The 13,060-nt window shown below is 51.2% G+C and overlaps 1 protein-coding gene across 1 annotated transcript in view; it reads right to left on the reverse strand.

Moving 5' to 3' along the window:
- The window catches only part of SLC7A5 (solute carrier family 7 member 5), a 30,731-nt gene extending 17,690 nt beyond the window's left edge, over positions 1-13,041 (reverse strand). The window contains exons 1-2 of the mRNA XM_030227497.2: positions 12,334-13,041; positions 1,858-1,983 (exon numbers count right to left, since the gene is read on the reverse strand). Of these exons, the coding sequence (XP_030083357.1) occupies positions 1,858-1,983; positions 12,334-12,916 (709 nt within the window). The 5' untranslated portion in view covers positions 12,917-13,041. The remainder of the gene's footprint in view (positions 1-1,857; positions 1,984-12,333) is intronic.
- Positions 13,042-13,060: the final 19 nt, after the last annotated feature.

Consider the following 13,060-nt stretch of genomic DNA (forward strand, 5'->3'; position numbering starts at 1 on the left):
GAATGCACAACCCCCTCCCCCTGAAAACCAGCTGGGTGCAGATCTCACCCCAAAATTGCTGCCAGCTCAGATGGGGTCACCCAGCTGCTGTGGGAAGAGTCCTCTTTATCCATAAAAACCAACTCTGGAATGGGCACAGGGTGTGGAAATGTGGGACAAAGCTGGAGGACAAACAACCAGTGACAATGGGGCAGTGCTCTCCCATTGTCACTGAAAATGGGAATTTTTGTGCTTTTTTTGAATAAAAAAAAATTAAGAAAAAAGACAATTTCTTGTTGTATCCCTGCTAAAAGCACAGAGTGACCTGGAATGACTGAAAGGAAAATGGAGCAAGGTGCAAACTGCAGGTGGGAGCTGAGGAAGGGACAGGAAAAAGAGCTTGCACATTCTTAAGGACTTAGCAGAGAGCCTAGAACTTCCCAAAGGAGATTCACCAAATCCAAGCTGGAGCCCAGGCAGAATCCCAGCTATGGGACTCTGGACAAGCAGGAATGGGCACTTGGGACAAAGTGGGAACCAGGATCTGCTGTGGATCCTGAGGATCCCACTCTGACCCTGTCTGGTTTGAGGGTTGGCTGCTCAGACAGGGCTTTGCTTACAGGTGTCACTGTCCAGGAATTGCTTTTGATCTCCCTGCCAGGTGGATCAGCAGGAAAATAAATCACATGGAATTCTCTGCCCTGCAAGGTCTGCACAGCCACAACCACCTGAAAGCTCAAAGGAAGGAAAACAGCTCCTGGGACACAGGAGGGGAAGGGGGGGTTTATTGTAACAGGGCAGAAATCCCTTCTAGGTTACAGACAGAAAACAAGGGAAATCTCATGGATTTCCACCCAAGGAAGCAGGGCAGAAAGTGGCTCAGCCTCCCCAAAAAGAACAGCACATTCTAAGATGCAAATTAAGATTCTATCTGCAAACAAAGCCCAGTTGTAAAGATCTGCATGGTAAAATGTTAACCAACTAAAAGAGATTTATCCTGATTTATCCTTTTCCTCCTGGGAGAGAATCAAAAGGTCCAGCAGAGCAGGCTGGGGAGCTGGGCAGAGGGAGGAGGTGTGTTTTCTGATAAGCCTCAAACAATGTCCCTGTTGAGTGTCTGCACTGAGCTGGAAGAAAATAAAACCTCTGACAAAGCAAGAAATTCTGCAAAGACAGCACTGGCTCCCAGAGCTGAGACAGGAATTAGAGACCCACGAGCACACACAGACACACCCCTGTGCAGGGACATGAGCCCCTGGAGATTTTATTCCCTTTCAGCAAACAAGGACAGGACTGTTCCCCAGGACACATTTATTCCCACAAAACTTGCACAAAAAAGCCACACTTTGGTTTAACTGTGAGTTAATCAGGTTTGGAACAAACTCAGATGGGTTTGGAACAAACCATCTCCCTGCTCTGAGAGGATTTTATGGATGCATGAAGCAAACCAGCAGAACCACCAGAAAATCTGCTTTATCTTCCTATTTTTGTCTCCTTTTCCAGGTGCCAGTGCCAGCTGAGAGCTCCAATCTCTGCTCCTCGTGGGCTCTGTGTCCCTGGGTGACCCAGAGCTGGCCTGAGCCACTGCACACCTGGAACAGGATGAAGGGAAATGTGCAGGGGGAGTTTGTGGAAGGATTAAGATGACTGGGAGTGGTTTGCACACGCAGATAATTCTCTGTGAGCAAAATGTTACAAAGAGATTTCCCAGTGCAGCAGCACCAACACAGAAATCACTGTCTGTGTAAGTGGGAAAGACTTCCTGAGAGAACAGGGAGGTTTGTAAAGCTCAGGAACAGCAGGGGTTGGATCCTGGGCTTTGTCTCTCATGCTGCTTTCCCTGCACAGCCCCCAAAGGAGAAAAGGAGCAGCACTCACCCTTGGCCAGCTGCACGAAGCCCAGGATGATGATGAGAGCCAGCGCCAGCAGCTTGGCCGCAGCAAAGGCGTCCTGCACACGGGTGGCAGCTTTGACACTGTAGCAGTTCACAGCTGTCAGCAGCACTGAGGGGACACAAGGGACAAGGTCAGCACCCAGGGAGACACATCAAACACACCAAAAATCACAAGGAATCGTTAGGTGGGATACATGGAAGGAATTCCTCCCTGTGAGGGTAGGGAGGCACAGGGCGCCCCCAAGCAGCTGTGGCTGCCCCTGGATCCCTGGCAGTGCCCAAGGCCAGCTTGGATGGGACCTGGAGCACCCTTGGGATAGTGTCCCTGCCATGGCAGGGGGTGGGATGAGATGTTCTCCAAGGTCCTTCCAACCCAAACCACTCAGTGATTCCCTTCTGCTAAAACAACCAACCAGAGCCTCTTCCCAGAAGAGAAACTCACTGAGAGCTCTGTAGCCTTGCACTTCTCAACTGCAACTTGCTCCTGCTTCCCACAAGTTGCCCTGTGGTTAATGCAACTACTGGGGTTTACTTCCAACATTTCTCTGCCATATTCCCCCCCAGCTCCTCTGTATCCCACTCCTGCCAGTGTGACATTCCTGCCAGGCAGGGCACAGCCTGAACCAGGCCTTGATCAGAGCCTCTGCTCCTGGCTGAGCTTCACCTGCTGCAGAGCAAATAATGGCACAGCTCTGCTGCCCTCACAAATCATTGATTATTTTGGTGCCCTGCTCCCTCCCCACAGCCTGCTGCTTGTTATGGACACAGGCAAATGTCACACTGAGGGTGACACGGTCCCCTGGTTAGCCCCAGCCTGAGCTCTCACCTGCAGCTCAGGGAGGAGCAGATCCCAAATCTCCTCCAGGAGCTGGAGGCTTTTCCCTGCAGGATCCTTTCCCAGCTCCCTCTGCCCCGGTGCAAAAGCTCCTTCACAGAGCCTGCAGCTCCTCTTCACAGGAACCTTGATCAGAGCCAAGCAGCTGCTCCCCAAAACGTCCCAGTGCCTCTCCTGAAGGTGTCAGCTGGAGCTGGAGCCCACTTTAGAGCCCAGAGCTGATCCCAGAGTGGGTGGGCTTGGAAGGATCTCACAGATCCAGTCCCACCCCTGCCAAGGGCAGGAACACCTTCCACTATCCCAGAGTGCTCCAAGCTCTATTGAAGCTGGCCTTGGGCACTGCCAGGGATCCAGGGGCAGCCTGTGCCAGTGTCCCAGGATCCAGGGGCTTCCAGGATCACTGGCTCCTTCCCCCACCCTCCCATCTCCAGGACCCACTGCCATTCCAACACAGGAGCACCCCAAGTGTGGAGAAGTGGGAGCTGCGTGTGCCAGGAAGGAAAGCACATGATCCCACAGGGGTGACAGCCAGCAGCAAACAGGGACTGCAGATGGATTTTGTACCGTGCCCTAGGAGCCCCTCTGGGAGTGTGGCTGAGCTGAAATGACCCCGAGCTGTTTCTGGGGAAGCAGAGCCATGCTGGGGACACAGGACAGCACGAGCTGGGCTCTGGCCAGGAGCAGAGTGAGTGACTGTGGTGACAGATATGCCACACCACCGTCCCTGTGCCAGGCCCCTCCAGGAGATATGGGACAGGGACAGGTCTGGACAGTTCCCAGCTCCTGGAGCAGCCCTGTCCTGTGGTGTCACAGCTCTGTCCCCACAGAGGGACACTGGGACACGTCTGCCTCTGGGGACAGGGCAAAGGGACACGGTCAGACAGCAGCGAGAAGGAAACACAGCTTAACCAAGTGACCTTAGAGTGCTACAGGGACAAGGAAACACAGGGGGTGTCTTCCAGCAAAACTCCCAACTCAGCCAGTGAAAGCACCTCCAGCGAGTCCTCAGGGCAGCAGGCTCTGAGCAGGATTCCCTTTGACCAGCGATTATGCTAAAAATAAATCTGCCCTTGTTTACAGAGGGATATTTAGAGGATGAGCTCACCCATCCAGGACCACACTGCTGCTGTCATGGTGAGGACAGCCCTGAGAGGTGTGACAGTGACATTCCCTGCCCCATTTAGGCACTCTGTGTCTGTGTCAATAACTGCTTCACCCCCATTTCAACACAGATTTTTAGGGGCTGTTTTCCCTGCTCTGGCTCTGTACAGAGTCCCCTGGAGGGTGGTGGTGAAAATGAAAGGCAAAAGCTTCCTACACAGTTCAGGTGTTTGTGTTCAGCCCCAAAGCCCCATCAGTGCCAGATAAACAGACTCCCTAAAAATGAGAAAACACTTTGGGATCAGAGAGTAAACAGGGCTGGAAGTTTCTGCCGTGGTCATCAGTCAGAGCCCTGCCAGTCACATTTCCTCAGCTTTGCTCTTCCCCCTTTACAATAATATTTGTCTTTCCTAAAGGAGCACAGTGGAATTACTCCACTGAATCCCCCAGTCTCACCCATCAGGAAGAATCCTACAGACAACAAACAGGATGAAAGCTTTTCCAGAAAACTCCAGAACAAATTCCAGTGGCTGCTGAGCTTCTCAGGAGGCTGGGATTTCTTAGGGCAGCAAGTTTGATTGCTTTGATCCCAGGTGCTGCCCTGGCAGGCAGGGGCTGTGGGATCCTCCTGGCAGCGCTCCCTCACCTCGGCTGAATCACTCCAGGAAAAACACAGCAAAGCTGCACAGCTCCAGCACAAATCAGGGCACTGATACAGAGAGCAGGCTGTGCTGCCCTAATTCCTGCAGTGTTTTCCTAAGGCTCCAGCCCCTGGCAGCCAGCAGCCAGGCAGAGCTTTGGAGTGACCCATCAGGGCTGTGCTGGGGAATCACTCGAGGAACAAGGATTTCAGCGTGACCTGACAGGCCAGGGCCTGGCTGAGCCAGCAGCCCCTCTCCAAAGCTTTACATAATTGGGATAACAAGTGTTAGAAAGCTGAAGGGATGGCAGATGGACAGGGGGTGACTTTTCAGAGAATCCCAGACTGGTTTGGTTTGGAAGGAACAGTAAAGGTCCTGTTGTTCCAATCCTACGGGCAGGGACAATTTCCACTATCCCAGGTGGCTCCAAGTCCATTCCAGCCTGGCCTTGGACACTTCCAGGATCCAGGGGCAGCCACAGCTGCTCTGGGCACCTGTGCCAGGGCCTGCCCACCCTCACAATAACAGAAGTTTCCCCTACACCTAATCTAGCTTGGGTTATTAATTACTCATGACTCTGGCAGGAGAGATCCTGGTTTTTGCTCTCCAGGTGCTGTTCATCCCTTCACCCTCCAGGGACTGCTCCAGCCCAGCCTCATTCCAAGGCAACTCAAACCACAGAGGGAAATCTGAGTTTCTAAATTCACCAGCAGGTCTGGCTGCAGTATTTCCTCTGTCCTGCAGTCCCTGCTGGCTTCAGGCATCTCACAGAACCTGCTCCACTGGCACTCACCTGCACAGCCAGGGAATTCCCCACTCCTGATAGGAACAAGGACAAACTGATTAATGTGACACCAGACTCAGGACTATACCCACAATTCCCATTTTATGGCTGTATCCCTCTGAAGTTGCCTCCCGAGCTCTCTCCCAGACACAACTCCTAGAGGACAACAGGAAAAACTGCAGACAGACAAATGGATCAGTCCCTCCTAGAAGACATCCATGGAACAAGAGCTCCTGTGTCTGGGGAAAGGCAGGATGGGGAGAGTGAGGCTGTGCCCAGAGCAAACAGTGGGAATGGAGCAGGACACAGCCCTGAACCTGGGCTGCCACTTCTGATGCAAGAGCCTTGGCAGCACTCCTGGCCAACAGGCACAGCTGCAGCTCTCCCAGGATAAGGGACAGGGACAAAGATCCAATTCCCACATGGAACTGCCTGGGGGAGACAGGAGCTTGCTCAGCCCAAGATCCTCCTCAGCAGCTTTGCAGGTGAAATCTCCGGAATGAGCACAGGAATGAATTCCCAAGGTACTGGCACAGCTGCCTGTGGGGTCCCACACACTTGCACAATGTCCCTTTTGTCCCTCATTTCACCTCCTGGGCCTGACCTGTCCTGCTGGCAGTGAGATTCCACCTGCACCTCTGTTATGTGTGGAAGGAGCTGCCTTTAAGGGACTAAACTCATTAACCTGCTCTTAATTGCCACGGGATTCCTGTCTGTGGTATCACAGGACCCAGTGATAGCACACAGCAGGGTGGGAAGTTGTGGGAAATAAAGGGAAATTGAAGGGAAAATGAGGAGAAATCCCCTCCATCAGCTTCCCTGCCAGGAAAACAAGGACTGTGAACTGTTCTGTCATGCATGACTCTGTGTGTAACTCACATTTCCAAAGTGCCTGGCCCTTGCCACTGTAAGATGATGCTCCCATTAACCATCTGCCACTGGGTGATGTTGATTTTCCCTCACAATTACTCCCAGAACTTTCCTTTCCCCACCCCACAGCACGAGGCTCCTTTCCCTCCACATGAAGTGTAGGTGACAGTTAATCCACACAGGACAAAGCAAAAATTAAGTTATACTGAGCAGAGTGGATTAAACCCAATGGAAAATCAATTCACCAAGGCAAAAACATCCCACCAGTTTCATATTCCAGTGGCTGGGATGTTACAGTTTCTCCCAAAAATCTGTGGTGACTGTTTCCACTTGCACATTCCAACATGGGACAGGCAAGGTCACAGAAGGAAAATGCTTTGGGACATTTCACCTTGGCAGGTATTGACTGAAGACTTTTGTGCCCTGCAAGGTGGGGAAGGGAAAAAGCAGAGGGAAAAACTTTGCAGATATTTCTGCAAGGACAAATCCCTGGAGAAACTTAACACCCAGGGCAGTCAGTCTGGAAAGGGAAAGGCCTGGGGGCACATGAGGCTGTTGGAAAGCTCCTGGCCCCAGAGCAAACGTGTCTATATTAAAATCTACTTATAATAATCAACATCCCTGGCAATGCTTCCCAGTTCCCTTTTTATTCCTCTTCCCAAAACAGCAATCAGGGAATGGGTGCATCAACAAAGGAGAAGGCAAACTTACCCTACCAAGGAGTTTAAAAAAGGGATCATCTCCAAATCCACACTGAGGCCAGGAGCTCTGGATGTCCCAACAAACAACCCCAGGCACCCTGACCAGGTCAACGTCCCTATCCCATAATAACAGTAGGACACTGACACAGGAAAACTCCAGAGAGTTCCTCAGTGTTGGGAGAGGTGGCTCCTATCTAGAGGCAGGAGTTGCTATTTTGGCTCCTTAGGAAGAAGGTTGTGATTTACTGCCAAGGTTTCCAAAGGACATGACACAGCAATTCCACCAACAGGACATTTTACCTCAGGAAAACAAACAAAATACAGGGAGAAAAGATATGGGAAAGCTCTTTCTCCCTATTTCTCCCATTCCCAGCAACATGCTCACCTCACAGAAACATCTTCCCAACAGGGAGCAGCACCTGCTGCTGTTTTATGTGCACAGAATTCAGCCCTGCATCCTGGCTGGAAAAGCTGAATTTCCCATCCCTCAGACTGGACCTGTGGCCACATCTGACCCTGGGACTATGGAACTCTTGGAATACTCCAAACAAGGGAGGCTGCTTTGAATGAGGCTGACCCTGGAGGGGTTTTCCACAAAAACCTTCCCAATTTGTTCATGCCAGAGGAGAAAGCCTCAGAATGATCTCAGTGACAACATAAATCATTCTAACACAGTAACATTTCATGGGGTAATTGCTGTGAGAGCCAGGAGAGGGGTGCTGGAATTGCAGTGGCTGCTCCCTGTGTGTTTCAAGAGCCCTCCAAGCTCTCACTGATTTCTGGAGAGTCCTGCGAGTGTCAGAGCCTGTTTTCATTAATGCTGCTCTAATTAAACACAGATTAAAAAAGCAACCTCAGCCCTGCAGCCTCTGCCATCCAGCAGGGGTTCCACAGACCCTTTCCTTCCACTCCACTCCAACCAGGGCAATTTGCTGATGGAGCTTTAGTCCCTTAATCCACCTTTCTGGAGGAGGAAAGAGAAATCTTCAAAGCTTCACACCCAGCTTGTCCTGGCTGATTAATTAAAAGCAGCAGTGCTGCAGAAGGAACCCATCTCAGGCACACAGGCCCTGGGTGTGTTTTGTCTTTGGTTTTCACCAGTTAATTCCTGATGAGGTGAAAATCCACACACCTGTAAAAGAGCTGAGCCTGGCAGCAAAACCTTGATGTCAAATAAAGACATTCCTGCTTCCCACAGGAGCTGGGATTTCTGGGTGGAATGCTGACACTGGATATTCCCTCCTGGACAACCTGGCCACTGCCCTAGCTTGGATTCCTTCTCTCAGGAGTGTCAGGCACTTCCACAGGACAAGGGCTCTCAGACCTGCCTCCTGCTCATCCTTCCACTCTCTGGCTGCTCAGAACAGAAGAGACAAATGAGGAGTTCATCAGCATTCCCTGGAATTCCAGCCCTGCAGGAGGAATGCCCAAGAGCAGAGCTCAGAAGCAGTGAGAGAAGTTTAGGTAAATTTTGAGGAAGATTAAAATTCCCTGGCTTTGATATTGCTGTGCTGGGGTTATTAGTGCCAGATTTGCATATCTAATTAAAAAGTGAGACACCAATTCAGAAGCAAACTGTCAAACTGCTGATCTGACACTGAGGAGCAAGAACAAAATTATAACAACAGAATATCCTGAGCTGGAAAGGATCCACAAGGATTAATTATCAAGTCCAATCCCAGTTTTCCACTGTGGAGCAGATTTTCTTGTCAGGAAATCAGGGAATTCTAGAAGCTGTGTGTGGCTCTCAGGGTGTGAGGATGTGTGGGATGAACAGCTCAGGCACTTGTGGAACACCAAGATCCAGCTCAGGGCTGGCAGCAGCTTCATTCCTGCCTCCCTGATGCACAGGGAATGAATTTACTGCACCACAACCCAGACCTGGGGAGGTGCCTCTGCGCAAGCAGGAAATCTGCAAATTAACAGTGGGAAATGAGGAATAGCCACAGCATCTTTAATAAATCAGTTTAACACTCTCCACCCCTGAGCCCTCTCTGGAACACACAGAGTGTACTGGTGATTTCTACTGATTTTTGTTAGGATTTATCACCTTGAAGTGTTCACACAAGTGGCAGCAGGATGGAAAGAAAAGCTGAACCCCTCACACCTGAGACAGAGCACAGGACCCAAGGCTCAATTCTTTGCCATGTCCAATACTGACATGGTTATGTAGATCATCAAAAATGCAAATTCAGGACCCAGTAACTGTCCCCCCACCCACTACAGAAGGGGGTAAACCTGGTTTAGATGAGCTCAGAAGTAAGAGAATTCAAATTATTCCTGTGTTTTCACACAAATGCACAAACTCTGTTTCCTGAACTCCCAATTTTTGCGTTATCCAACATGGATGGATTTTGTGTTATCAGTTTTTAAGTATCAACCATCCAATCTCACAGCTAAAAGAGATGCTGAAGCTTCTGAATCACCCAAGTAAACTGCAGCCTGCAAAGTCTTCAGCCAAATTTTTGGGGACTGTGAAATGAGCCAGGCTAAGGATGAACAGCCTGACCCCTCCTGCTCCAGGAAGACTTCCCTGGAGTGGATTCCCAGCTTTTATTTGTGGCAAACACCACAGGCACTCCCGGTGCCCATGAAAGAAGCCCTGCATACCAACTGTGTGTAGATTACAACCTCCAGGGCAGAAAATAGCTATTTGTAGGGAAATGCTCCTTACCACCCACCTTGTTTTCTTCAGCATCTTCCAGGGGAACAAAATTCCCTCTTCCAACCATTTTTTCCTCTCTCTCAAGCCTGTGATTTAGATTCTCTTAATGCACTAATTCACTGTCTGAAGTTCATGATGGCAAATTCTGAACAACACATGATTTATTCAACCCTTCAGCAGCAGCAAAGTGGAAACAAATAACCTGAGTTATTCCTCCTCTTACTGCAAACTGTGCAGCCAAGTGCATTTCATGTGGAGATAGGAACTTTGCAAGGAATAGAGCTGGAACTGTTCTGCAGGGCTGGATTTTGGCTACTGTACTCCAGCCCCAGGTCCCAAATTCCTCTGCTGCTTCCCAAGCTGCTCTCCCCCATTTTGAGGTAACTCATTCATGTATGTGCTACAGCCTATGCACAAATAGGTCATTTTTTTTCTACTCTAGAGCTTTTGAAAAGACTAAATAGTCTCTGTGCAGTTTCTGTTTGAACAAAGCTGTTTATGAGTCCCCACAAGAGCTGTGTGGCTGCCCGAGCCCCTGGAGCAGGTTTATTTCATTTATTGTTCCTGGGTCACGGTGTGGTTTTGGCACTGGGGACATGAAAAGCTGATTCCAAAACTCAAAGTTCCAGAAATCAAAGTTCCCAAAAGCTGCCCTGCTGAAGGCGCTGCAGGATGAACAAAGCTCCTGGAGCAAAGGAGACAAACCCAAGCTTAACCCAAAGCATAAACAAACCAAGAGCCAGCGGTGCAAGGGGGAGCAGAGCTTAAAGCAGAAACACATGGGGATGATGCAGATTTGGAGAACTCCAAACCTTTCCCTTGGCAGTTCAGGATAAAGGTTCAAGAACAAATTCTGCCCCAGGGAAATCCTAATTGCTACCAAAGGAAGACTGGAGACTTTTCTTGGAGGAGCATAAACAGGAATGAGAGCAGGCTCCAAGGAGTTTCGTGCTGCAAATCCCCCAACAGTGAACAGATCCCAACGTGGACAGGTCTGTTTAACCCTGCCCTGGGCTTTGAGCAATAAAATGGGAACAGAGACCAGTTTTGGGAATGATCCTGAAGGTGAAAAGTCACTTTTGGTTAGGAATACGTCCTCAAAGGCTTTGCCAGCTCCATCTGTACATGCACGGCAAAACTTTGCCATAAGGCAGCAAGAAAACCTTAAATTATATCCTAATTCCTTGGTTTTTCAGCAGGCAACACAAATGCCAGGGAAACCACAGCACAGACCAGCAGCAAAGCTCAAAAATCAGATTTTTCAAAAGACAGTACACCCATCAGCAGGACTATTCCCTGACCACCTTACAGCTTTCAAGTTTAAAAAAAAATATTAAATTTCCCTAATAAACACTCTTCACACTGTAAAAAATTTGGATGGAAATCCACATGCCTGTCCAGGTACCTTTACATTGCTAAAAATTCAGCTGGGGACTGAGAAGTTTCAATCTGTGGGTGAAGAAAGCACAACCCAGTTGTGCCTGTTAGCAATCCTATAATTGGCTATATCATTTACCTCCCAAAGCCCAGGTCAGGCTGGCTCTGAGACATTTCCAGACAATATATCTTCCCAAAACGACCATGTGCTGCAGCTTTGGGATGCCTGAGATCCCCGGAGGGAGAAGGAATCTCACACAATCCTAGGAAAGGGCAGCACCAACGAGCAGCTTCCTCCTCATCACTCAAAATGTAAAAATGTAGAGATACCAGGCTGTGGTTTTGTACAGTGGGTAAATGATTTATAAAGACCTCACAAAAACTGCATATTTTCCCAACAACCATCTTTATAAAGACATCCTGTGGAGCAGAACAGATTGAATAGGAAATGAGGAGGGAAGAGGCAGAGCATGGTCCTGCATTTGAAGGATTGGGAATTGGGATGGGGTGACTTTGCAGTCAGCAGAGGAACAGAAAATAGGACTTGAATGGCAAAACTGCAGACCCCAGAGAGCAGAGAGGTGATAAAAGTGCGTCAGGAGAGATCTGTGAGCCCTGGCAGGGCTCTGTGTGCCCAGGCTGGCATCCCTGGTTCTGAATTCACCCCACCGTGACCGAACATGCCTTCAAGGCACCGCCCCAGAGACAGACAGACAGACAGAATGTTTGCTGGCAAAAAGAAACCTCACGAAAGCAGGTTTTGAGCGCGGTATCAGCGCACACACGGGCGGGAAACGTTTCCACATCTCTCACAACTGGTGCTGAAAGCAGCTCAGGGCGTGTTCAGCACCAGTTGCTGGTGACAGATAATTGTTATCCTCACCCAAAGCCGCGCACCAACGTTAACAGCGCCCTGCAGAGCCTGGGGACAAGGGGGTTTTACCCTGCATGGTCCTGTGGAAAGCACAAGAAATCCTATTGAAGCTCCCAGGAAAAACGCACGCTGCATTGATCACACGCTGCTCGGGAATCAGAGCCTCACTAGCCCACAGCTGCCATTTGGGGGATTTTCTGCTCAATTTATTACTGGCGGGGCCACATTTTCTGCTGTGTCTATTCGAAGTAGCCAAAAACCCCCCAGGATGCAGCCAGCATAGCACAGGAGAGATGGTGCAGACCTTTAGGGGAAGGTGATGGGGAGTGAGGAACCACGTGGAGTAGGACAGCGGGAACCTGCAGAGGGTCACTGAATCACGGAATAGCTCGGGTGGGAAGGGAATTTAAGGGTCATCCCGTCCCAGGGGCAGGGACACCTCCCACCAGACCAGGATGCTCCAACCTGGACACTTCAGGGATGCGGGGACAGCCACAGCTTCCCTGAGCACCATCTGCCAGGGCCTCCCCACCTTCCCAGGGAGGAATTCCTTCCTTAAACCCCATCTACCCCTCCTGCCTGTCAGCTGAACGCCACTCGCTGCTACTTACGGACACACAGACAGGCCACCAGCTTGGCAGCCTCGTCGGGCACGGGGCAGGTGGGGAAGATGGGCTTGAGCAGGTAGGTGGCGAACACCAGAGCCACGATGTACTGCGAGGAGGGCCGGATGATGAGCAGCTCGATCCAGAGCTTGAGGAAGGCGGGCAGGGAGCCGTACACCTCCAGCATGTAGGCGTAGTCCCCGCCGGACTTGGTGATGGTGGTGCCGAGCTCGGCGTAGCACAGCGCGCCCACGATGGAGAAGGCGCCGCACACGGCCCAGACCACGAGCGAGAGCCCGGGCGAGCCGGCCTCCCGCAGCACGCCCGTGGGGGTGACGAAGATGCCGGAGCCGATGATGGTGCCCACGATGATGGCCACGCCATTCAGCAGGGTGATGTTCCGCTTCAGGGTCACCCCCTCCGCCGAGCCGCAGGGCGATGGCGAGCGGGCGCAGCCGTTTTCCTGCGCCCCTTCCAGCATCTTCTCCATCGCCTGCTTCTCCTCCTCCTGCGGCAGCGAGGCGGCCGAGCCGCCGGGGCTCCGTTTCTTCACGGCATTGCCGGGGGAGCTGCCGCCGCTGGCGGACATGGTGGCGGAGCGGTGGGAGCAGCGGGCGCGGCCACGCCGCCACCTTCGGCCGCGCCTTTTGTTCCGGCGGCGGTGGGCCGGGCTGCTTTCCGGGGGGAGGAGGAGGAGGAGGAGAGCGGCAGGAGGAGGGCAGCAGCGCCGGGG

This window comes from Serinus canaria, chromosome 11, assembly GCF_022539315.1.
Source record: "Serinus canaria isolate serCan28SL12 chromosome 11, serCan2020, whole genome shotgun sequence".
In the NCBI taxonomy this organism is placed as follows: Eukaryota; Metazoa; Chordata; class Aves; order Passeriformes; family Fringillidae; genus Serinus; species Serinus canaria.